At 47.9% G+C, this 25,155-nt stretch overlaps 1 protein-coding gene across 1 annotated transcript in view; it reads right to left on the bottom strand.

Moving 5' to 3' along the window:
* LOC311222229 (uncharacterized protein) overlaps window positions 1-20,232 on the bottom strand; it is a gene marked incomplete at both ends in the record, with an annotated part of 99,734 nt that extends 79,502 nt beyond the window's left edge. Inside the window, 19 exons of the mRNA XM_084306405.1 lie at window positions 2,094-2,213; window positions 2,689-2,835; window positions 3,269-3,406; window positions 4,080-4,229; window positions 4,499-4,627; window positions 5,366-5,524; window positions 6,577-6,696; window positions 6,891-7,037; window positions 8,864-8,980; window positions 9,485-9,640; window positions 9,948-10,064; window positions 11,395-11,524; window positions 12,645-12,805; window positions 13,722-13,895; window positions 14,853-14,946; window positions 15,518-15,677; window positions 16,163-16,343; window positions 19,633-19,738; window positions 20,170-20,232. Of these exons, the coding sequence (XP_084162531.1) occupies window positions 2,094-2,213; window positions 2,689-2,835; window positions 3,269-3,406; window positions 4,080-4,229; window positions 4,499-4,627; window positions 5,366-5,524; window positions 6,577-6,696; window positions 6,891-7,037; window positions 8,864-8,980; window positions 9,485-9,640; window positions 9,948-10,064; window positions 11,395-11,524; window positions 12,645-12,805; window positions 13,722-13,895; window positions 14,853-14,946; window positions 15,518-15,677; window positions 16,163-16,343; window positions 19,633-19,738; window positions 20,170-20,232 (2,569 nt within the window). The remainder of the gene's footprint in view (window positions 1-2,093; window positions 2,214-2,688; window positions 2,836-3,268; window positions 3,407-4,079; window positions 4,230-4,498; window positions 4,628-5,365; window positions 5,525-6,576; window positions 6,697-6,890; window positions 7,038-8,863; window positions 8,981-9,484; window positions 9,641-9,947; window positions 10,065-11,394; window positions 11,525-12,644; window positions 12,806-13,721; window positions 13,896-14,852; window positions 14,947-15,517; window positions 15,678-16,162; window positions 16,344-19,632; window positions 19,739-20,169) is intronic.
* Between the last annotated feature and the right edge of the window lie 4,923 nt (window positions 20,233-25,155).

The raw sequence follows: 25,155 nt of genomic DNA, 5'->3' as shown, positions 1-25,155 counted from the left end.
AGCAGAAGACTTTGTTGGTGGACAGAGGCAGGAGATACCTGGATCATACCCAGGATGGGATGCACAGCACAAGGCTGCCAAGCACATGCAGGAAGAAGTCTGCAACTATTGGAGAAGGCAGATGGTCCTTGCTGGAGACAGTTTTTGAAGAAGAGTGAAATGCTTTGCAAGGGACAAGAGATGTGAGGGTCAAGGAGCAACTGCACGATTAAACAAGCCTCTGGATGTTGATTGAGTGGATGCAAAAAAACATGGCTTTGGTGGTCTAAGAACAGTCAAGAGAAGCTAGAAAGAAGAAGGAGGAGGGCAAGATCTAGGTGAACTTCTCCAAGGTCCCTACTGTCACTGGGGGGATGAAGACTGGCTCTTAATGGAGCCCCATTGAAATGTATGGGGTTGGTTTTATGTAAAATGAGGAGATCTACAGCTGGGATGACCTCCAGCTGAGTAGAAGAGGACCCAGTCTTTTACAGGGCAGGCTGGTGAGGGTAGGCAGGTAGGGAAGAGGGCATTAAGTGAGCTTGAAAAGGGAGCAAGGGAAATGGGCAATGAATGAGAATTCATTTAGCAAAAAAGCAAGTTGCTGAGAAGAAAATTAATCAAGGCAGGCAGAGAAAAAAAAAAAAAAAAAGACAAAATTCTTAATTGCCTTTATACACTCATGCTGGCAGCCTGGATAATTAAACAAGAGAAATTGGAATTACTCACTTATGAGCATAAATTTGATCTTGTTGGTACTATTGAAACTCAGTGGCAAGATTCATCTGATTGTAATGTTAAATCAATAGTTATAAACCTATTTCAGAAGGATCGATTGAGTGAGGGCACAGTGGGACTGTCAGATGTGGTATTATCCATTTCTGAGCCCCTGACAACTCTGAAACCAATGATTTTTGAATACTTACAGATCGATATTTTAACAGCATGGCACAGGAGAGGAACAGTTGCATTAGATCACTTAAGTCACCCTAGAGAGCTGAATGTTCAGTTCCCTAATCACTTACCTATAATATGTAGAGCAAAAAAATGATGTTATCACAGGAGACTTCATCCTGAGTGACATATGCAGCAAGTCTTAAGCTGCCAATACCAAAACGTCCTTGGAATTAGAAAAATTAAAGCTGATGACCTGGTAACTCAAAAAGCACTGCAGGGAGCACAGGGGAATTGCATCACACGTTTTTCTTACTGACTTGTGAAGATGAACTGATCCCTAGCAAAAAAGTTAGTGGCTGAAGCAACAATGACAGGAAACTTGCTATATCCAAAGAGGTTTAAGCCCACTACAGAAAAAAAATATATAGCTGGTACCTTAAAACAGTAAAATTCAGTAAGGCCAAATTAACTGAAAAAGAAAACAAGCCATACACTAAAAACTGTGAGCAATGATTAGGAAAGATTTAAAAGTTCTTTACTATATAGTAAAGGTCTTAAAATGATAAGAATTAAGGCTTTATGGACGGCAAAACCAGCCTTTTTTTGATTCACTGCAACTCTTCCTGCTGGAGTAGCAGGGCCTCTAGAGGAAGAGAAAATGATAACGCCAATCAGGCTTTATTTATTTATTTATTTATTTATTTTCCTAGGCAATTTTCACTTCTCGTTTTTCTTCCTCTGAGGATTTTGCAATGGTCACATCGATCATCTTCTGAACCTCCTCAATGACACAGTTTTCTTTTTTCCCTCTATTTTTCACCCAAATGAAACTGAGATTAATGGATATGGTTCATGGAATACCTGCAGAGTCAACCCTCTGTTTTCATGTTCAGATGGGGTCAGCAGTGATGCCATCAACAACAGCATCATTTAACCCTGGCCAAACTGGGAAGCACTTGGAAATAATAGTCATGATACTAGAAGGAATCAACAGCCACTTAAGGCTGGTGTTGGAAAGAAATTTCCCCTTTATTACCCACCCCTTGCATCTTCTGCTGCATCAGCTGGCTCTAAGACCAAGTACTGAATTGAACACACCACAAGGTAAGCCAGACTTGTCCATGGTCCATCCTCAGATCCTCTTGGGTGATGGGGCAACTCAAGATGGAGGGTTCCAAATTACAAACCATCTTCCTTTCCCCACCAAAAATGGTTACCTGAGGACAAGCGCCACGTTAATAGGTACGTGGATGCATCAGGAACAGCCGCCCAAGTCAGCAAAACACTGGTTTCTGCAGCTTCCTGCACCGTGAACTCGGTCACTTTGGGTAAATCCACTGTTGGAAAAGAAAAATAATTCAAACTTAAGGAGGGTAGAAGCTCCTACCAAGAGCTTGACTGTGCTAAAATGAAAGAGATGCATCTCTTTTGGGAGACTCTGATCCAGGCCCCACTGAAATGAAAGGCAAAAAGTCCAAATAGAAACGATGAGCATGAAGTACATCTCTGTTCCACTTGTCCACAGCTCCAGCTGCTGGTGAGTATCTGATGATATCTGCCCCAGGGTAAATATCCCTTAAATATCCCTTATTAGAAATATTCCTTAGCCTGTGATCAGTTTTCAGAGCCTTTTTACCTCCTTAGCTATTGTGTTTCTGATGAGACGAAGGAGTCCCTGCAGCACTTTAAGGGTTTTCCAGAAAGCTGAGGCAGGTAAGATCCTTTGATAGTGGGAATCGGTGGCATTTTAGCAAATAACCATTGGAAATCTTGGCACTGCCCTTGTCCCCCCTCGGTGGTTTCTATACTCACAGGTTTTGGCTGTGAGGAGCGTGGGGCTTCCCTCCTGGCCCCCGATCACTGCAGATACGCAGATGGTGTAGGTGGTGCCCTCTTTCAGTCTGGGGATCGTGAATGAGATGGTCTCTGCTTCAACCAGCTGTGAGGTTTCCAAGCCACCTAACAAAAATTGCAGCCACACCAAAAAAAACCACACAATGCTACATAGAAATGGCAGGGTGGTTGCTGTAGACAGTTATTGTTACAGCAGTTTCTGCACAGAGATCTTATGGAAAATGACCAGGGAGGATGTTATAAGCTCATTTTGCATACAGGGGAACCAAGGTGTGGGCAGCTATGTGATCTGGTCACAAAGGCATCACATAAACTGCTTCCCTGTTTCTCCAAAACCAGCTATGCCTGAATCTGACCAATATCTACTTTGCAAACTAAAACATGGCCAAGTTTCAGGGCTTCAGCCTGTCCCCAGACATTATAGTCCCTATCCACCCTGATCACCTGTGGGAAAAGAACTGAGCTGAGCTAAGCTCCTGTTTTCTGAGGACCTTTGTGTTCTGTCCTCATACTGCATCCAAGAGAGGAGGATGCTTACCGCTGAATGGCACCCAGGATATCTTATAGTGAGTTACCCCTGGAAGCCTCTTCCAAGACAGCTTCAAACTATTTACACCAGTGTCAGTAATCTTCAGATCCTGGACGGTCTGGATGAGGTTGGAGCCTGCGAGAGATGCTGCAGAAATGAACCAGGATGAGATGTTGTTGGGGTTTAAACTGGCAGACAGTTAAATATCACACAGCTGTTTGCTCAGTCCCCCCCCACCCCACAGTGGGGTGGAGAGAAAATCGAAAAGTGCAAGAACTTCTGGGTTGAGATAAGGACAGTTTAAGAAAAAAGAAAAGGAGAAAAGGAAAGGAAAGAAAGAAAATCAAGTAAAAGAATAAACAGAGCAAGTGATGCACAACACAATTGCTCCCCACTCACCAAATGATTCCCAGCCTGTCCTCAAGCAACAGACACCCCCCACCCCATGTTAATTGTTCAGTGTGATGCCATATGATATGGGATATCCCTTTGGCCAGTTGGGGTCAGCTGTCCTGGGTCTGTCCCCTCCCAGCTCCTGCTACACCCTCAGCCTCCTTGCTGGCAGGGCAATATGAGAAGCTGAAAGTCCTTGGCTTTGTAAGCACTGCTCTGCAACACCTAAACCACCAGCGTGTTATCAGCATTATTCTCATCCTAAATCCCAAACACAGCACCCTACCAGCTAGTAGGAGGAAAATTAACTCTATCCCAGCCAAAAGCAGGGCAGATGTCAGAAGGAACACCCCAAGAATGAAGGGCCAGGACCACAAATCCAGCCCTGATGTCCCAATACAAGGATGTCTGTTCCACCAGGACTTACCTGTGCGGTGAGTCAGAGTCACCTCTGGCCCCTCAGTCTTGCTGAAGACAGCCCGAATGCTGACTTTATACTGGGTGTCAGGCAGCAAGTGGTCGATACGGTGAGCTAACACCCTACTGCCCAGGTACTGAGTCTTGGCAACCTGGTTTTCTGTGAAAGAAGGGAAAGGAAATAGCAATTACTTGCTGTACTGTGGTTTCAGAGCTTTGGGGATCGGTTTCATAAATAGAAGAGCACGAATACAAAAAGGAAAAGATTTATCACCCGTAGGTGCAGGCTCAAGGCTGTGTTTCTTAGTAGTGAAATCTTTTTCCTACCCCAGGCACTAGATAAGAAGTTTGGAAAGGGGTCTTCCATCACCATGGCCACCAACGTGGGTCTCTGCCAGGAACATGCATGTGCACCCTGTCTCTGCTCACCATTGCCTGCTCCCACGGGGCTCCACATGACTTTGAATTTGGTGGCAGCTGCTGTGGCACTCCACGCCAAAGACAGGCTTGTGTTGGTGTAGGATGTCACCTTGAAATTGGAGACGTAGCCAAGAGGAGCTGCAAGATGAAGACAGCATTAGATGGTGCTCACCGTGCTCAGCATTACCACATTGCCCCCCTCAAGCTGCAGCAACAGAGGTGGACATACAATGGTTCACCATTGAGGGGCAATCTCTGGCTACCAACTGGATCACTGTCTTTCTATATTTTAGGTGAAGAATTTGTATCTGCTGCCTCTTGTCCAAGCAACCTTGTCTCCCAGCACAGCCATTTGGGGTCCTCATTCTTTGAGGCAGGAGGCAGCTACCTGTAGCAGGCATCCCAACACAGTCCACCAGGCATCAAGGACCGTGTTGGGATGTTCCTCTCCCTGCATCTCCCTGTAGCAGAGTTTATCAAGGTCTCTTCTCTTCCAGCTGAACTATTGGACAGTGTGGGATGCTTTGGCTATTGGTATGGATTTTGAGATGCCTGAAAGTTCGGTGAACGCAAATTTGGTGGTTCATATTTGAAGCTTTGTCCAAGCCCAAGGCACATGAACATATCTACTGCAGAGCATGCTGACTCCAGTTCGCATTTGAAGACTCACAAGCAGAAAACCCAGAGCCTTTGGGATTCCTGCGCTCACCCATCAGGTCAGCAGGGCAAAGGACCACCACCGTGGTGCCCCTGATAGGTGACGGCAGTGAGGTGCTGGAGGCACAGTGTAAAGCTTTGCAGGGATACACCAGGTTGAACCAGCCACACAAGGGTTGTGTGTTGCAGTGGTTATTTGAGTGCTTTGCCCATACTCACATGTCCTGGCTGAGGTTGTGATCCCTGGTCCTTCCACTGAGCCAAAGAGCACGTAGAGAGAAATCACATACTCGGTGTCATGGGCCAGGTTGCGGAGCCTGTAGGCTGTGATCGACTTGTTGAGGGACAGCTGCCGAGGCCGGTCTTTGCCAAAAAATTCTTTGCAAGAGAGGGAAAATAAAACAGAATAGGATAAAACTAGAGAGTCTGGAGAATGCCGTGTTTTCCCCAGCAGTCCATCTCTGTCTCAGCTGAAGTGCTGTTGGAGGACATCTGCATGTGCTGGGGCATGAGAGTGTGGTTGTGTATTTGAATTAGGGCTTGAATGACTATGAAGGAACTGAACTAGCCAAGAGGAACCAAAATGATCAAACCAGACGTATTGGGTTTATGTGGCAAGGTTTTGGTTGGGGGGGGGGGCTGCAGGGGTATCCTCTGTGAGCAGAGTCCAGCAGCTGCCCCATGGCAGATAAGAGCCAGCTTCAGCCAGCTCCAAAAGGACCTGATGCTGGCTAGAGCTGAGTTGAGTGGCATTGGTTGGGCCTTTGGGAGGAAAGGAAAGGGGAAAAATGAAGGGGAAAACCCTGCTGCATTACAGCAGCTGGGAGAGAGGGGTGAGCACCAGCCCTGCAGCCCCCAAGGTGGGTGCAGCAGGAGGGCAGGAGGTGCTCCAGGCAGGCAGCAGCAGCTCCCCTGCAGCCTGTGGAGAGGCCCCTGGTGGAGCAGGCTGTCCCCTTGCACCCATGGGTCCCACATGGAGCAGATCTCCATGCTGCAGCCCCTCCATGGGTGGAGGAGCCCCCAGTGGAGCAGGTGGATGTGGCCTGGAGGAGGCTGCGGCCCATGGAGAGCCCCCACAGGAGCAGGCCCCAGGACGGAGCTGCAGCCCATGGGGGCCCCGTGCTGGAGCAGTTTGCTCCTGAGGGATGGACCTCATGGGACGGAGCCGTGTGGGAGCAGTTCTTGAAGCCCCTGAAGGATCAGTTCAGGAGGGACCCCACATGGAGCAGGGGCAGAGAGGGACCATGAGGGAGCAGTGGAGACGAAGCATCAGGGACTGACCGCAGCCCCCATTCCCCTGTGCAACTTGTTGAGGAGGACACAGAAGAGGGTGTCTGTGGGGAAGGTGTTTTTAGTTTGCTTTTAGTTTCTCACAGTTCTAGTCAGGAGCTGGTGTGGGTGATACAGGCTGGAGGAGAGCAGGATCTTACCCGGTGTAGGACCCCAAGCCACTCGGTACCCAGTGGCCCCAGCAACCGAGTCCCAGGAGACCAGAGCACCACTGATGGATATTTCACTCACTTTCAGCATCTGCACAGTGCTTGAAGCCACTGCAAGAAAACAGAGTCGCCCAGTTGCATCAAGGTCCCCACAGCTTCTAAGTGACCCCCAGACAGCTCTCTGCACCAAACAGGCAGGGTGGTGACCACAAATGGCACCAACTCCGTGCTCCCAGCACATCCTCACCCCATCCATGTCCTCTTGGACTGTTTCTCTTGCTCACACCTTGCTGCAGGGCACCCACCTGTGGTTGCTTTTGCATTTACTACCGGCCCCTCAACATCTCCGAAGATGGGGTTGATGGTGACGGTGTATTCTGTGCCAGGCTGCAGCCCCTGGATCATGTAGTAGGTGTAGGTGTTGCTGAGGTTCACATCCTGGATGCTGCCCTCTGCAAAGGGAAACGATGGGTGAGGTCCCTCAAGGAGGACCCCCAATTTGGAAGGGTGGTGGGCAATCACACAGACACTCAAGGACTGTCTCGGTTGCCTGAGATTAAAGATTTTGTCGTCCTGGTCTGCACGTGTGTCCATGAGGTCCTCAAACCAAAGACAGTAGGGATGGTGCTTAGCTCACATCTTGGTTGAGGAGGTAATGTATATACAGACAGAAATAACCCACAACCATTTTGGGCAGACCTCAGTGATCACCAACAGATCAAGGTGGCTTAGGGCTTTGCAGGCCAAAGAAAATAAAAGAGGTAGAAACACAGAAATGGAGGTACGTGGGGCTGGGAGCAGTCCTTTAAGAGGGTCCACATGCTTCCCAGCTCTGGGTGACATGCTGCTGGAGCAATCCTGCCTTCCCTGCTGGACACAGGAGACAAGTGATGCCACAAAAGATTTTCTCCATGTTAATCCTATTTTTTGTATCATGGACTAGAAACCGCTCAGCAGAACTTCTCAGCATCATTCCAGAGGGGAGCATGGACAGAGAAGAGTTAAAACCTAATCCTTGGGGGATCGGACCCCCCTTTTTAGAGGAGCAGAGAGGTGCAGGCAGCAGCAGGTTGGGATTTGGGGGGGGGGCTGCCATTTACAGTTTGGTCACTGGAGGGTGCCATGTCCCCATCTTCTGCTTCCACCAGCACCCTGCGCCCCATCCCCCTTTCCCACCTCCCCCCCACTCCATGGACCTTCTCTCCGTATCAGGCGTTCATTTATTTTTATCTATTCTCTGTCAGAGAAGAAAAATCCACATCCTCCAGCACCTGGGATGGCTGCAAGGGAACGGACAACAGGTGTCCGATCCCAATGCCCCTGCACACAGGGGGATGGGATGGGATGGGATGGGATGGGATGGGATGGGATGGGATGGGATGGGATGGGATGGGATGGGATGGGATGGAATGGGATGGGATGGGATGGAGCTTGGGAGAAGGACCCCACAGTCATGAGGGTGGGCTGTCCCTTGGGATTTTTGTCACCTCTAGATTTGGGGTGAATCAGTGTTCAGTAAAAGAGCTGCACAGGTACCACAAAACCCAGAGCAGAGGTGATGTGCTGTTGCTCCTTCAGCTGAGGACATCCCTCATTTTCCCCTCAAGATGTGGCAGGAGAGGCACATGTACTCCATTTCTATCTGGGACATTAAGCAAAGACTGGCTAAAGAGCTGAGTTTTGGGGTGTGCCTTGAATTTTAATTATTTTTTTTTTTCCAGAGAACCATTCACTACAAAGCAATAAAAGCAGTGTTACATCCTCCCCATAAAGATTTTTCCCTTCTGATGACCTTTGGAGCTGTTCTCCAGCTAACACCCCGTGGGAGATATCTCCTTATTTCATTAGCAGGGGAGCTGAGCCAGAGGAGAGAGTGCTATTTTTTTCAAAGCCTGTGATGGAGCCCAGGTGTCTCGACACCCATCTCCTCTTTGAACCACAGAGACATCCATCTCCCAAGACCAAAATACGCCATCAGGCCTGATTTTTTAACTTCTACTCCCCCACACCAGCAATGAAAATATGTTTGGGTTCAGGGCAGGGGAGAGGCTCCAGCTGCTAGTGCAGATCTGTTTTCAAACGTTAGAATCTGAGAATGAGGATGCATTCTCAGGGGGATATGGGATGCTGGAGGCCAAAGTCAGGTCTTGGTGCAACAGACCCAAAGAACCCGGGTCCCTCCAAACTCTTGTTGCCCAGCTGGCACAAAGTGCACCCAGCTCCAGCCTCCCATTTCTCCCTGACCACCAACGCCTGCACCCCGCTCCCTTGTTTCTACCTGCTGATGTCCAGGTGAGCCTGTAGCCTGTTGCTCCCCGGACGGGGCTCCACCTCGCCTGCAGCGTGTCAGTGGTCTCGTTCTGCAGCAAGATGCTTTTCACGGGCAGGAGCTTCACTGGAAGGACAGGGAACAAATCTTTCAAAGCACCTACTGACCACTGGAGGATTTGGGTGGCTGCCTTCCTTCTATCACTGTCCCTCCAACCTGTCTGTCAACAGGAGAAAGATTTCTAAGGGTTGCTGCTTTGCCTAAAAGCTTGAAGGTTTCTTGTAAAAGCACTGGTGAAAACACTCAAATCTGTGGCCACTAGACCAGTACCTCTAAGGCATCAACCTCACTTGTTTTCTGCAGTGTGGGTGCGAAAGAGAGGGGTGAGTGAGCCTCTGGCAGATCTCCCACCTTTCCACCCCAGCAGCATGGTGGTATTCAAGGATCAATGCACGTGATGGGGGAAGAGCACGGCTCAAAAACGGATTTAGGGAGGATGTGTTGAGCACTGCTCTTTTGATGCATGTGTAGCTGCCGTCCCCACCAACTATAAGGTGCTTCTCAACAGCAAAGGGTTTGAAAGCAAAGCTCAGGGCAAGAAGGGGACAGCCAAGAAGTCAAACCTCTTACATGTTCTCCCCACGGCAGCCACGGGCTGGCTTGGCCCCTGGGGGTACACGGCGTAGATGCTGATGCTGTACTCTCTGTCCTCCTGCAGGTTATCCAGCACATGGGAGGAGACATCGCCCCGCAGAACTTGCTCGTAGGTCATTCCTGGTCTGTTGGCTGCAAAACAAAGAGAAAAGGGATACTTGAGTATGAAAAACATCCAGGGCAGATCTGGATATGATGGTGCAACTGGGTACAGGGCATCCACAGCATCATCCCCACCTTGTCCTGCCAAAGAAGGTCCTTCAAAGAACTCTCTTCTTCCATCCCAGAGGAACCACAATGTCTGGAAGAAGCTAACCTGGTCTCCTTCCAGAGTAATGCCAGGAGCATTGTGGTGCAGTATTCCTTGGACAAAAAGGCACTTTTCCTGCCCTCAGCTCACTGCTCCTTTTAAAGCAAATGCCAAGAAAACTGAACTCACCTCTGGGGATGTAGATCTTGTAGCCTTCCAGCTTGCCCAGGGGAGGTGTCCAAGCAACCTTCAAGCTAAAAAGTCCTTCTTCTATCACCTGGAAATTAGTGACTGGAGGCACAGGTGCTTTGGGGTACAAAAATAGTGCGGAAATGGATAAGACAGGGCTTTAATAAAGCCCCACATCAAAGACCCTTGGAAATATTTTTGTCTTCAAAGAGACACAACAGTAAGCAGTGCCAATTCTCCCTATTGTAGCAAAAATATCCTCAAAAGTAAACTTCCCCCTCTATCACACCCTTGTCCACTTGAAAAATGAGCTGAACCCCCCCCTGTCAACGTGCCTCGGGGCTTCCTCTTTGAATAGTCTTGTAAGCTTTGAAATATCAAACCATACATCTATCACGAGGGCATTGCCTCATGAGCAGATAAAACTGCAGTGGTTTCAGGTAGGTTGAGCAAGAACACAGGAATCAAACATTACTTGAGCCCACGGATGTGGCTCTTACAAAGAGGAGCCCATTTTGATCCAGCCAGCCATGGCAGACAGATTTATGGTTTCTACCTCTGCCTTCATGTTGGGGATAATAGCAGGAGAGATCAAATGACTTTATTTCTACCCACAAAGCCATTCCATCTTCTTTGTGGCAAGTACATATGAATCAACTTCATTGAGGCTCTTTATTTATTCATCCTGTCGGAGATCTTCCCTCAAGAAAACAAGCAATTTAGACATTGTGGGGATGGGGAGAAGAAACAAAAGGAAAGGAAAAAGGAATAATTCTTTTCAAAATGCCTTGGGCAAAGCAGACTTGGTGCTTCATGCAAAACAGGGAGAAAAGTGGAATTACTGTGCCCCTTTATCCCTTAAAGCCCCGGAAAGTAGTGCAGAGATTTCTGGGCCAAAATCACAATCTGGAGGAAGTCCAGATCATTTCAAGGGACCAGAGATCACCACTTGGAGCATTTCCTAAAAGCCACGATCATACCACCTTGGTGTTCTCCTTGTGGGTAGTGAAACTCTAAGTGTGTACACGTACATAGTGCCAACCCAAACCTTTTGGACAGTCCCACTTCCAAAACAAGGTGTTTAGAATATACTTCTCTTGAGAACCCCAGTGTTTGTGTTTCTAAACCCATGGTCTCTGAAGGCTTCCTGCATCCCAGGTACATGGGAGGTACGTTAACTGAATCCCAGTCTGGATTCATTAAATCCCACTGATTATTAAATGAGATGGTGTGAGCTCCACCCTGTGCTTTCAGGAGCTTTGTGGGTTACTCTGCACCCGCTCAAGATGCTGCACATTGTCCCAGGGACCAAATATACCATTGTATAGGTGATGTTCCTCCTACCCTTTCATCCCTCCCTCCTTACACATATAGTTTTTGGGAGGTTCTCTTCCTGTGCCCACATGGACAAGTGACATGCAGGGGTGCCTGCAGAAGAGATACTCACTTGTCTTCCCCTTGACAGCTGCTGATTCCCCAAGGGCATCTGTGTAGACAGCTCTCACCGTGAAGACGTATTTGGTGTTGGGTTTCAGATCAGGTACCAGCACGGTGTGTTTGTCACCGTCCACCATGATCTGTCACACAGGGGGACAAAGGACATCGTTACACCTCTGTGATGGTCAAACCCCCCGTGTTCACAGCAGGTTAGGAATACAAGGCTTCTCCTCTAGAGCAAGGTGCTTCCATCAGCAGGAGCCTCTTCAAATGCACTAATGGATTTTATGTACATTGCAATCCTCAAATGATATCTGGGTTCACATGGGACATGCCACTGACACGGGACAGTGCCAAGGGTGGGTTTCATGGGATATCTCAGAAGAAACTCCATGAAAACAAGAGCGTGCACAATGGTGAAACTGTTTCCCAATACTCACTTCAAAGACAATGGAAGAAAAGCAACTATTTTTGACAAAGAGAGTTTCTTTTAGAACCATTTTCACAGAATCACTTAGGTTGGAAAAGCTCATATAAGGAGATTTCAATGTAGCCTGAGGGCAAGAGAAGTAGACCTAAATTTTGTGTTCTTACTCTGTTCTTATGAGATTCTGAAGCAGTCAAGATCATTCTTGTTAAATGCAATCTTAAAAATTAATAAAATCAATAATCTTAACCATAATACTTTACCCTTTCATAGGTTTGTTCTCTTATTAGAAATTGGAGCTCTTAGGCATACATTTTCCATCCTTCAATCCTGCTTGACCCAGCCAACCTGGAGTGAGGTGGCACAGGTGGCATCACCTCTCTCACAAGGACATGGCAAATCCCAAACCAAAACACGCAGAAACCTTGCTAAGGTGAACAGACTTGGCAGCAAGGGGAACAGGAGCTGCTATTATGGAAGCTGGCTGGACTTATTTGAGAGGTGGTATCACAGAGGTATGTAAAGAAAGGAGCAGTTCCTATTAACCTGTTCTTATTGATCATAAAGGAGCTTGTGACAGTTTGTGCCATATTCTCCCTCCATTCCTCCTTTCCAATTGACACACCAGCAGACCTGATGGTCTCCCTACAGAGCTTCCCTTCAAACAAGCAGCTCCAGCAGTTTATGGCAATGCTCTGGGCTGTGACCGGGGTGGCTGAGGGACACGGTGCCATCTCCAAACCAGGCTGTGCCATCAACAACCCCAAAAGAGGATTAATCTTGAACACTGAGACCCACAACTGGGGCACTGCAAGACAGGAAAGCGACTCTACCTGCTGCTGGTCCTCCGAAATTGGCTGCCCAGAAGGCAACAAGGGATGCAAGTGGACCTGGTACCCCGTCACCCTCCCTGTAGCTGGCATCCACGTGAGCCGCAGCGAGCTGTGGCTGTGCTCACTGACATGCAGATCCCGGGGGCCAACGATCTTCTCAGCTGCTAAAAGAGAAAAGAAAGGTCTTTGGTTTGGACCACGATGTGCAAGCCTTTCATCGATGGAGTCACCATATTCAACGCAGAGAAAGCCTCTGTTTCCAGTCCAGAACCATGCAAGCAGGTTTTCTTTTGACAAATTGCTTGACAGCACAAGAAGGGAAAACAAAACTGTTTCTGGCTACACTTGCCCTGTGAACACCTGCTTAACGCAGAGAGCATCAGCTCCTTTCTGCCGTTCTCCTTCCTGCCAGCAGAGATGGTTCTGCCAGAAAGCTCAAACTCTCCGTGAAGCATCACAGGAAGCCCTGAAGAGATGCAGAACCACAGAGAAACCAAACAAACAAACAAAAAAAATGATCTTCTAAGGACTTGGATAAAGTTCTCCCAAGCTCTGTCCTAAGATTTAAACTTTTAAATTTTGTGTGGCATGAAAGAGGGAGAAATTCATTACCACCACTTCTGTGTTTGCTGCAACACCTGTATCTCTTTGGGGAGATTCAGATCTCTTTGGACATCTCTTTGGTTGTTTTTTTCATCCGTTTTGAGGATGAAATTCCTTCTGACACTGAGCTGTGCTGCCAGAATTCACCACGGGAGACCCATCATGAAAATCCAGAGGGGCAGAACTGCTGCCCCAATGCCCAAATAGGCAGCGAGAGCATTGGGATCCCATATTACCAGATAAACCACGGCAATGCAGACAAGCAAAATACACAGGACCACTGCCCCTAAGCAACAGGTGCTCCAAGGAGCTGGCTGCTCCTCAAGGGTCATTCAACCCATAAAACTCCCTTGTGATGGGACCAGAAGGGATGTGGGAGGTCCATCTCCATGGCACAGCTGGCACATCCAGGGGCTTGGAAGTGGCTGGTTTGAGCAGGAGGAAAATAGGATAAAGGGAGAACCCCAAAATTACCTTGCACAGTCTGCTTGATGGGCCGTGGTGGCTCTGAGGCAGTGAAGCAAAGCCTTCGGGAGAGCTTGGGGGCCACGCTGTGGAGCAGGTGGAAATCATCAATGTAAACCACGTGCTCTGCTGTGGGCTCAGAAGCTATTGTGTTCAGTTCCTGCTTGTCAGCATCCTTAATTCCTAGGCAAAGAAAAGAAGGGGAAAGGCGGACACCAGAGACATCAGTGGGGTGGGTCAGGCATTGGCAAAGGTCTTGGAAGAGCAAGAGGGAGCAACGTGCTGCCCTTTGTGCTTTATGCTGGCTTTATGGTCAGGCTGCCCACACTGATGGCTGAAACAAGGAATGGAGACTCAGTCTCCAGTGGTGGAGCTGATGAAGCCTCTTCCATTAGGGAAAATAAACCAATTTTTCCTCCAGAGGCATGTTAGAGGTTGCCCTTGGGGACTCGACACTAATGGGATGCTTTGGGATTAGTAAAGGGACTTTGGGAGGCTGTGTGAAAATTGCTGCATCTTCCAGTGGTTGAATCAGAAAAGAAAAAAAAAAAGAAATTAATCATAATTTTCAGCTTGCATCGGTCCAAATTCACCTGCTTGCTCTCCCTAATGGATCACCACCACCACCTCCTTTTTCTCTCCAAAATACTTGGTGAAATGAAGGGTTTGGCTTGTAATAGATGGCTGTATTTAACTTGGGGGCGGAAGGGGCTGATATTTTTCCTTTCCCATGGAATCGTTCTGATGGACACTTGAAGTCAGCCTCTAAACCCGATTAAGAGAAACATTCAAAAGTAAAACCATTTCATTTTTGAAAATGCCACATCAAAACATTTTGACTTTTACGGAACTATTTATTGAACTCCTCCTGAATTCACAAGTGGTTTTGACAGATGCAAAACCGCAGATTTCCGCTGCATAAATCAGCGATTGACAACAACAACAAATACCCAAGCACAGCACAGATGTGTTTTTCTCCTTCGTGCAGTAGTTGCTGGTGGCTGAGCCTAGGGATGGGCGCAGTGTTTAGAGGCGGGTGCTGTTGTGCAGCTGGAACCTTCCCTGGTGTGTAAACCGGGTGGTGGTTCACACACAGTAGTTGGTGCCATGCTCCACGTAGCTTTTTGTGTCCATACGTACCTACAGCAAACACCGTCACTCCCCGATCCTGCAGGACGTGGGCTTTGTCTTCAACCGAGTCGCTGGATTTCCCATCCGTGATCAAAACGACTACCTACAAGAGTTGGAGTCAGAGCCAGAGAATGAACGAGCATAACATGAAGGGTTTGAAGAGGAAGCTGCAGGATGGCCCAAAACTCATGCCCAAAAGTCAGGGACACTGCCACATGCCTGCTTTTTGAATAAGATTCTGGTTGGACTGCCACTGTCCCCAAACGGAGCAGGTGCATGTAGACTGTTACCAACAGCACATTAGGAGGAACTGATGCTACCAAGACTTGTCTCCTTGTCTAAATCACATCCTAAGCCTGCTCAGGTAGCTTGAGCAGTAAGAATTTGGGTACTTAGCTGGAGACATCCAGGACCAGAGCACTCTGCAGGCCATGGAGAAACATGAGCATCTCCATAATTTGAGCCAGCCCTTTGAAAATCTGCGTGTGCCTGTCCCTCTCCATCACAGACCTGAAGCTGAATGGGCTCCTAAATGAGGTTCCCCAACTCCACATCAAAAAGCAGATGGGATGACCACAACCCAACTGGCCCATTCGTGCCAGCAGGTGGAGAAGTCAGAGGTCTGATCCCTGCTGAGGATTATACCAGGGAAGTTGTCACAGAAGGTCGCTTACCTTTGCTGCATCCTCTCGCAGCGTGGCTGGGCGAGACATGGCATGAGCTGCAAACGCCAGGGCAGCCCCCGTTTTTAGGTTGCTCCTTTTGAAGGAAAGCTCCTGAATTGCCACCAGTATTTCCTCGATGGTCACATAATCCGTCAGTTCAATACTCATCCTGGGGGTGAGAGATGGGGGAATATGGGGGGATAAAGGGCAAGAAAATGGTGTCATCACAGCAAGTTTGCATCTTTAATGGTAATGACCAACAACGGTGATGACACTTAGATGGTCACACTAGGCTCACAGCTAGTCAAGAATTCCTATTCATGGTGGTCAGGGGAACCCCAGAGCCTTATTACTTTAAAAATAGTACCTAAAATTGGACAGGAGGGAGTTTTTTTGTGGCTGCATTAAATGCTACCTTCCCTGCCCTGGAAGAGTTCCCCATGGCCAAGTCCCTCTAGACTCTGGTGACATTGCTGAGGTTGAACTCTTGCTGAACTCTTGCTTTGCTCTTCCAAGAGTTTAACCAAGCAGCAAGACCAAGGGAAGAGATGGAAGGATGGGAAGGGAGATGGTTGCTTATCAAAAACAGTCCCCATTTGGAGGTGTAGGGCTACTGAAACTCATGTATTGGTGGTAGAGGATGGATTGACCCACCTTGGTTTCTCTCCGTAGAGTGCCACTGCCAGCCGGACGCCTCCTTTGCCCATCACCACGTTCTCAAAGGAGCGAGCCATGCTGCTGACAAAGTCCTTGACCAGCCGCGTGCTCTCCGTCTCCACACCCTGGGACTGCCCCACGAGGAACAAAACGTCGGCCACCTCTGCTGTCCTGCACACTGAAGGAGGAGAGCCCAGCTCACATCGTGGAACCAGCCAGGAGATAAACCCCTCTGAGCCACGTGAACCCCTGAGATATTATAGCTAAGGGAGAGAGACCACGTTTCAGCCCAATGAAGTGAATAATCATGGGTCTCCCAGAGAAACAGGCTGCTTCATTCTCTCTAATTTCTCCCTAAATCCCCATTTTGCTGTTTCCACCCTGTGAAGTTTCCCATTTGAAGCATAAACACTGGGACCCGGGTCTGTGAAGGCTGAAGGCCATGCTGGCAGTACGAGGACTTCTAGGGTTTTCGTATGCCCAAAAGCTGACACCCACAACATGCACAACTGAAAATTGGGAATGTAGCAGCTCTGTCACCCTATTAACCACCCCGGGATTCTTCTCATTAAGGTCTCGGAGCCATCATGAGGCACACAACGCAGACGTGGGGCCACGCACACTTTTCCAGTCCTAAAAGAACCAGGTCCTCCAGTCTTGCATGGACACCCCATGCACTCAGATCTGCAACACCCTCCTCTTCCCAAGCTGTCAGCAGCTCTGAGCGTGGAAAAAATGTCATGTGCAGAGAATGAGCAATGGGAGAGGGCTTTCAGTGCAAGCCAGAGCTATCCATGGCAGCTGGCACCCAAGGGGCGGGTGTATGGGGAAATTTGTTTAATGAACATCAAGGCATGTTTCCCTTTACACTGTTCAGTCCTTAAATTTAATTTCTCTTTCTTTAGGAATCCAATAAATATATTTCATGGGCAGAAATCTGATAGCTTTTAAGGTTGGTTAAGATAATGGAGTCTCTTAAGGGGAAGTTCAAAATTTGTATTTTCTTTGGCTTTTCTCTCCATTGCAGATAGATACTGATTTATTATTGTAAAGCTGCTAAAAAGTTGACTGTGTTGACTGTTGGAGGTAGACTTTTGTATTCAGGCTTGTTCACCAGGACTGGGCTTGACTTCTTCATATTTTTTCTCATTTTGTGTCACTGTTTCTCTGGACTTCCAGTGCAGGTTTGGAGACCCAACACACACCCAACCAGGCTGGAGCATTTGCTCCAGTTTGCCGCAGAGATTTCAGGGTTTGGTGCAGAGATTGCAGGGTTTCTCGTGTTTTTGCTGCGATGGAAAGGCTGCTTTAGCTCAGCCTCTTCAATTTACCTGCCTTTTACCCCAATCCTATGAGCAGGTTCCCCAAAGGGTTTGGAAAGATGCAGGTTTTGTGATCTCCTTCATTGCTACCTATCCCTGATTGATCCCCTTTGGCCAAGCAGCAGGAAAGAGGATCATTCACTGTCAGCAAACAGATGGCTCCCCAAAGGTCTTTGCTGCCCGAGGTTTTTGGTTTCTTCATTTTCCTTTTGTGCCTCCTGATCCTGAGCTCTTTACAACTTAACAATTCTTTACTGCAGGAAAAGTAATGACTGGCTCTTTCTGGTTTAACTCACCCAGCTGTGAACACAAGGCACTTTCCCCTGACAAAAGTGGGAGATAATTATTTCAATTTCCCTTTCTAGAGCGCTCTTTTGAGATCTCCCTTTCCTTCTCAACCCTCCACAAGTGCTTTTCAGCTGGGATGTCAGGGCTGGCTTGGAGGCAGCTCCGCTGCTAGCAGCGGGTCACCATAAGCTCTGTTCCCAGCTGCTGCTGCTCTTGGATCTACCCCTTTGCCTGAGCTTGGACCTTGATGTCCCTGCTACCCCAGAAGGATTTTAAGGAAAGGCAATGCCAGTCCTTGTATTATCACCAGAAAATCCTAACAAGTGCTGGATGAGGTCGAGAACGCTTTCCAACAGCTCTCCCCAAATCACCCACCTCTTGGAGCTGCTCAACGCACTGCCCACAGTTTTTCCTGGAAAACTTGCATTTTTGGACCCGATCTGGAAAACCTGCTCAAAATACTGTCGGTATCAGAGGTCCCTTTGTTACCCCTCCACGCCCCATAGCTCCAGGAGCCTCCTCCATCCGTGCCTGGTCCATGGGAGCCCTGCTCACCCTGCACAATGCTCCTGCCCTTGTTTGCACCCAGGGATAGCAAGGAAAAAGACAACAGTGAGCTGCAGGAGCTCCACGGGATCAAAATGGGAAGGCTGGTGCCCTTTTCTCTATAAAGGGGCAACCAGAGCCCATGCTGTGAGATGCTGAGCCAGGTGCTCAGCACCTTTTCCAGAGGGGCCTGGCTGGGCAATGAAACCCACATGCATCCGCTGCTTGGATCAGGTGCCTGAAGCTGTCATTGGGAACATGTGATGTTAAGCATATTTGGATGGGTACCTTCTGGAGAAAATACCAACACAGACAGCTATATTAATCACAGGGGGATATGATTTTATTTGAAATTTTCCATGCACCTCCAAAATTACCACGTTTCATCAATCACAGGTTTGCCAGAGACATCTGTAAACGTTGATTTATTGCACTGTTCCCAGCTTCAAATTAAATAGCATTATAGTTGACTATATTGGCTTAATTGATGGACAGGAACTTAATCAAGTTAATTCTGGAGCTGGTGCCAAAGCCTCCATTAACTCTTTGTTGAATTTGCTGAATTTATGCCAGGTGAATTCACACCCCCAAAGCCTGGGGGGGTTATTGCTGCAGAGGGATTTGAAGAAGGAGGATTTGGACCCTTTGGCTCGCAGCCAGCCCCACAGCATTCCTGGGACCTTGCAAGGAGCCTCCCCCTCCTGCAGGACCCCAAAGCTCCACAGACATGGGAAGGATCATACTGTAACTGTACGAGGCTTTTCTCCAGGGTCTTTTTGGTTCCAGCCCCTCGTTCCCAAAAACTCTGTGGGCTTGCACAGACAATGGGGAGCCAGGGAAGAGGTGAGCCCTCACACTGCCTTGCCTCTCTAAATAGCAACAGGAGGATTCAAGGCTGCCTTGAGGTCCTCTATCTCACATCCCCTGGCTGGTGGCTCATCCCAGCTCTTGGAGATCAAAAGAAGAATCAGGAGAGGACAAATTTTCCCTTTCTCCCCACCTTCCCCTGGAACAGCTGAGTAGGACAGTGTCAGAGGCTGGACACCTGATTTCCCCATAAACCAGGGAAAATCAGGTCCTGTCCAGGGACCAGTAGGGATGCTCTTTTAGAAAGCTGCTAACAAAAAAAAAGGACCCTAACGCAAAAGTCAAAGGTATCAGCACTACAGCTCACCCTGATGTGACATTAGAGAAATAACTGCTTAGAAAATGTTTTTTTTTTTCTTTTTTTTTTTTTTTTATTTCCCTCCCCAGTGTGTCTCAGCATCCCCTCCCAGATGCTGCATTCACGGTAGCCCACTTGCCACATACCTTCATGAATGGCCATGGCTCTGTAATGTGCCACGGCCGCTGCCAGGGCAAGGAGCTGGGCACACAGCATTTTCTTTTCCCTTGATAAGAACCCGCTCATCAGTTTCTGAAGTCAGCACACAGCCTGGGCAGTCATTCATCTGCAGGAGAAAAGATGCTTTAAGGTATGCCATCCGAATGGGATGCTCTACCTGCCTGCTGTGGCAAGGGAAGCTTTCCTCTAGCTCCCAAAGCTCATCTTGGCGTGGGGAATCAACATTAAATTCCATAAACCCTCTCATTCCTCCATCTCTTTGCTGAGGCTGGCTGCAGGGAGAGCTCAGCTTTGTTTCCCAGCACCTTTCCCTAAAAGCACCCTTCTTCAGGCAATAATGACCATATTCAATTAAGCCTAAATGTGAATATTACTGCTGCAATGGAAGAAGGAAACATTTGCTGCCTCCATCGTGTGGGATCAGCCCACGAGCATCGCTAGGAGATCGCTGCAGACAGCAGCCACCCGCACTCAAGTCTTTATTAGTCTGCTTTGTGACCGACCTTCAGGTCCCGAAATCTAGGATTAACTGCCTTGCACGTGGCCTCCTTGGAAATCCAGCCCATCATCATAGATCCAAAGGGGGCTGAAAGCTCTGGTTACTGCTCACGGATGGTTTAGTGACTCCCCAGATGACTGCTGACAGCTCATTAGGCTACAGAAGTCTCCCCCAGCAAGGCAGGGACTTCTCTCCGTGAAGCACTAACTGCAGCAGAAGTGATGTTGCCAGAAGGGGTTTTATTCTCTTGAAAGGGACAATAAAAAGTCCTTCTCCTGGTCTGAGCCTCACCTGCTTGGCTGGGACTGAGCAGATTTCACAGGGAGACATGGACCACTTCCAGGGTGGAAATTCAGAGCTCAATGACTTCATCCAGCCTAGCTCTTTTCCAGGGTCACATTTTTTCCTTTCCTTCCTGTATTGCAGCACAAGTGCAGAGCTAAGACCTAAGAAAACTGTGTTTTACCCCCAGCTCTTCTGCAAGAGTCATGTTGTCAGCTTTGGTGAGGTCACCCCATCACCCCTCAGCTCCAGCATCCTTCTTGCAATGCCAAAGGATCCCCTTTTCCCTTCCCATTTAATCCTTTGCTCCATAGGGCAGGGTCTGTCCTGGGCCACAAGCAAACCCAGTTTAGAGCATGAAGGCACTCTGAATGAGTTTCTGAGCTCTGTGTTAATACTATTACAAATGTACATCCCTCCAGAAATGTTCCTGCAGAGACCTTTATTTCCACGTTCTTCCAAAAGTTCTTCTTTCATTTCCTCCCTCCTCCCTTCTTCTCTTCCTCCTGTCCTCCATATCCCTACAGTTCTGCCCAAAATATAATCCAAGTGAAGAATATTAGTTTGTAAATTCAACAAGCTATTCTGGGAATATCTGTGCCTAAAATAACATCAGAAATGCCACTGAGATAGCTAATGTAGGTCCTTTGAGAGCAGACGTCTATGACAATGGCTGAGACCGAAGCCTGCCCTAATGGTCTTACTGGTCTATATGGGGAAGGCTCCCCAGTTAGAATCATGGGACGTTTTGGGTTGAAAGGGACCTCAAAGCCCACCCAGTTCCAGTCCCCTGCCGTGGGCACCCACTAGGTCAGGTTGCCCAAGGTCTTGTCCAACCTGGTTTTGAACACCTCCAGGGATGGGGCATCCACGGATTCTCTGAGCAGCCTGTGCCAGGGCCTCACCACCCTATGAGTGAGGAATTTCCTCCTAACCTCTAATCTAAATCTTCCCTCTTTTAGTTTAAAGCCATTGTTTTTCATAAATATTTCATATTCATGTACAGGAAACCTCCCTGCTGCTCGAGTCCTTGGGATAGACTGAGCCCAAAACATGAAAAAAAACAATCAGAAAAGCTTAAATGCTGACCAATCTCCTCAGTACTTTGTAATTCCAATAAAATATTGGTCTATTCTTAAAGGAGAATAAGGAAACTCCTCTAGGATGCCTGTGTTATGACAAGGCACCTGACAACATCATCCTACAGCAGGTTCACCCAGAGGATCTGCACCGCTGGCCACGGCACGGAGCTGGGACTGGGGTACGTAGCACCGTGACGATGCCCTGAGAGCGATGGGGAGCCAGCAAGGGGCAAAGACCAGAACTAAAAACACATTTGAATCTTCAGCATTTGCTGTCCAAGTTCACATGTATGCAGGAAATAATAATAATAAAAAAAAAAAGCAACAAGAAATAATTCTGAGTTTCTGCAGCCACTTTTGCTAAGGCAAAGCACATTTTTGCAGACAAACATCTGATATGTGATTCTTCGCTGTTTTCCCTGATACTGTTTAATGTTTCAGCACTGAACAAATACAGTAAGAAATGCATATTAACATAGTCTTACCCAGTCATGGGAAAACAATCATATGAGGGATAAATCCTAGGAGGCTTTGTAGAAACAAAGAAAAAACACAGTGAGCCCCAGGCCTTCAGAGAGCAAATGCTAATGTCTGCAGATGCGAACACCCTGTAGGTGCAGAAAGGCTTTGGTTCAGAATAGCTGTGCCTTCAATTCACATTGCAGAAGTGAGGAAAAGGATGCAAAAAGGTTTCACAACCCAGATCCCAAAGATTTCACATGCAGACATGAATTCATACATGCGTTTGTGCATACACGTTGAACTTCTACGTGGCAAATCTTTGACTGCGTTGAGCTTTTTAAATTTTTATTGCACAGGCTTTTGACATTTCAGCTAAAGCTGTGCTCTGCCTTCCAGCAGTGAGCTGCAGCTGTGAAAACCCACCCAACCCCTGCTGCTGTGCCGCCAGCGTGGGCCCTTGATGGATGACTGCAGCACCTCCAGGTTACAGATGATCCCCAACTCAAGGGCGTTATTCTCCGATGTTGAAAGGAAAATTAGTAGTTTTCTCTCTTGCTTTTCCCCTTCCTGTGTTTTTTTTTCCTTTTTTTTTTTTTTTTTTTTTCCAAAATCCTGCTGTGATCCTAAATAAAATACAGGTTGTAAGCAAGACAGGGCCATTTATATGAATGTAAAGGGATGCTCTGCAGCTTCCATTGCAGCTCCCTCCACCCACAGCCCACCAGCAGGCCAAGATCACACCTGGGTTTCCTCTGACCATGCACTTTATCATTTGGGATGGGATATTGGGGTTGGCCAAGGCCACCCCACCTTGGGACAGCATTAATATCACACCAATGGTGTGAAAACCTCCATTCTCCCAAAAAAAAAACCCTACACATATCGAGGCCCTGCTTCCCAAGATGTGGCCGAACATCACTCATTTATGGGAAGTATAACCCCTTTCCTTCCATGCATCCTTTGCTTGTATTTTTCCCCCCTCTCTTTTATTTTCCTATTCATTAAATTATCCTTATCTCACCCCAGGAGCTTTTTTTTCCCCCATCATATTTCCCCTTCGAGAAAGGGGAATTAAAAGGGGTTGTGGTGGAGCTCAGCTGCCCCTCAGGGTGAAACCAGCACACCAGGGCAGCTCAGGTCACTCAGAGCCACCAGTTCACTTCAGTGCCACTTCACCGCTCGTTTTATACATTAAATATTAGCAAACTTCAACCTGGCAGGTCTCAGCTCATCTTTGCAGACACTGGCTGCCATCTGCCTTGTCAAAGACCTCTTAAACCACTATAGAGTGCTTTAGAGAAACCTGGTAGGGGCAGGCAAATGACCCCATAAACCTCAGGGTTTTGCGAGGAATCCCAGCAATTTCCTTGATCTTTTACTGCCTCTGGTAAATAATTTATAGGGGCAACTTCTCCAGGTTTTACAGTTCCTTGAACAAATTGCCTCCAAACTCCGTAAAGTCGATGGAGCAGGTTCTCCCCTTCCCACACCTGGACCAGATGACAGAGCTGTGGGAAGCCTGGCAAGATGCAAGAGGGGAAAAAAAGGAGGTCTTACAAACTTGCAGCAGTGCCAGAGGCTGGGCTGTTCCTCTCCATTTATTCTTCCTGTGTATATGCTTGTAATAAACTCTTTTTCCATTTTTGACAGCACATTTGGGGATAGATAAATAACCCCACTCAGCAAGGTCTGTCTAAAAGGGATGGGACCCAGTGGGTTTGCAGTCTCATCTGGCTGGTGCCTGCCTGTACCTCCAGCTGGTCCCCATGCTTCTCCCATCCACAGATCCCCGGTGCCAGAGGCTAACTCCATCCCCAGACAGCTATCCCTGTCCCATACAGACAACAAACCAACATGACAGCTCTGCATCTGGGCACGCACAGCCTTCCCAGATAATCCACGCAAACTCACGTCCCTACACACACTGCTGCATCAAGCATCACGCAACCAAACAGATCCCACAACGCAGCAAAATCTTGACAATTTCAGCCCATTCGGATAGAGGATAACAAGAAATATTTTAATACTGAAAACAGCCAGCTGGGGAGAGGAAGGATAACCTCTTTGCAGCTTTCTCTGAAGGCTGAGTACAACTCTACATTAGCCAGCAGAGAATCCACAGGGGCATCTACTTATGAGTGCTCTTGGAGCATCATCAGGGATGTCACAAAATCCTATGGAGAAAGATCCCAGGAGCCCCTTGAAAGATCATGTAACAAATATTGAGAGTGGCCTGAATGGAGAATTAATAGGAATTTTGGGATGTGGAAGCAGGAAAAGGGTATGAAGAAGGTCCAAATTTTGATGGGATCAGAGTTAACAGGTCACTGAGATCCTCACACATCTACGTATATTTTTGCAGGAGATTTGGATGGGGAAGACAAAGGGACAGACAGCACCCAGCCAAAAGCAAAGGCCAGACTCAAACCACTGAATTTTGGGGTCAAGATGAAAAAAAAATAAATGCAAGGGCTCGAGGCTTAACACAACAGCAAGGAGACAGAGGAGGGAGTAAATCCTAATGGCTCACAGAGGAGGAGAGAACTACTGCCAGCCCCTAAAAAGCAAGAAAAACACATCCAAAATAACCAACGCAAGAAAAAACTCAGGAGGCAGAGTGAAGATGCAATAGCTGGTGTCAATTAGAGGGCCCGTCAGCTTTGGAAGCAAACGTGTTCATAATTTTCTGCAGAGGAAATGCCAGCTGTTGCCTTCAGCTTTGAAACATCCACATGGAAAAAGCCCGGTCAGGGGCATTTCCGCAGCCCCTCTCCGCTGATCAGGCACCATTTGCTGCAGGGAGTCAGAGACATTGGCCAGGAAAAAGGTAGCTCTGGAGGGGAGGAGAGATCGGGTTAAATATGGGTTGTTTCTTGCACGGGAGAAATAAGCCTCGGGGGGTCAAAAGTTTGCAGCTTTTATTTATTTATTAAAAAAAAAAAAAAGCAATTAATAGATTTTTATGGTAATTGATTTCTCTCTAAATCCCTTGAATAGGAAATTCAAGCTGTTTCATCAGGAAATATGAACACACCGACTTGTTGGTGTCTGGAGGCAGCCTCCTGAAACTTTTGGGACTCCCTGGGGACTGATCCGAGGGGAGGAGATGCTCCCACCGCAAGAAGTGGTGCGAAACAGCACCAAAACCCAAAGCTGGGGCTGGG

Source organism: Netta rufina, assembly GCF_964035555.1.
Source record: "Netta rufina genome assembly, chromosome: 1".
NCBI classification, from domain to species: domain Eukaryota; kingdom Metazoa; phylum Chordata; class Aves; order Anseriformes; family Anatidae; genus Netta; species Netta rufina.
Note: the sequence above shows the minus strand (reverse complement) of the source record. Positions and strands in the feature narration are given on the sequence as shown.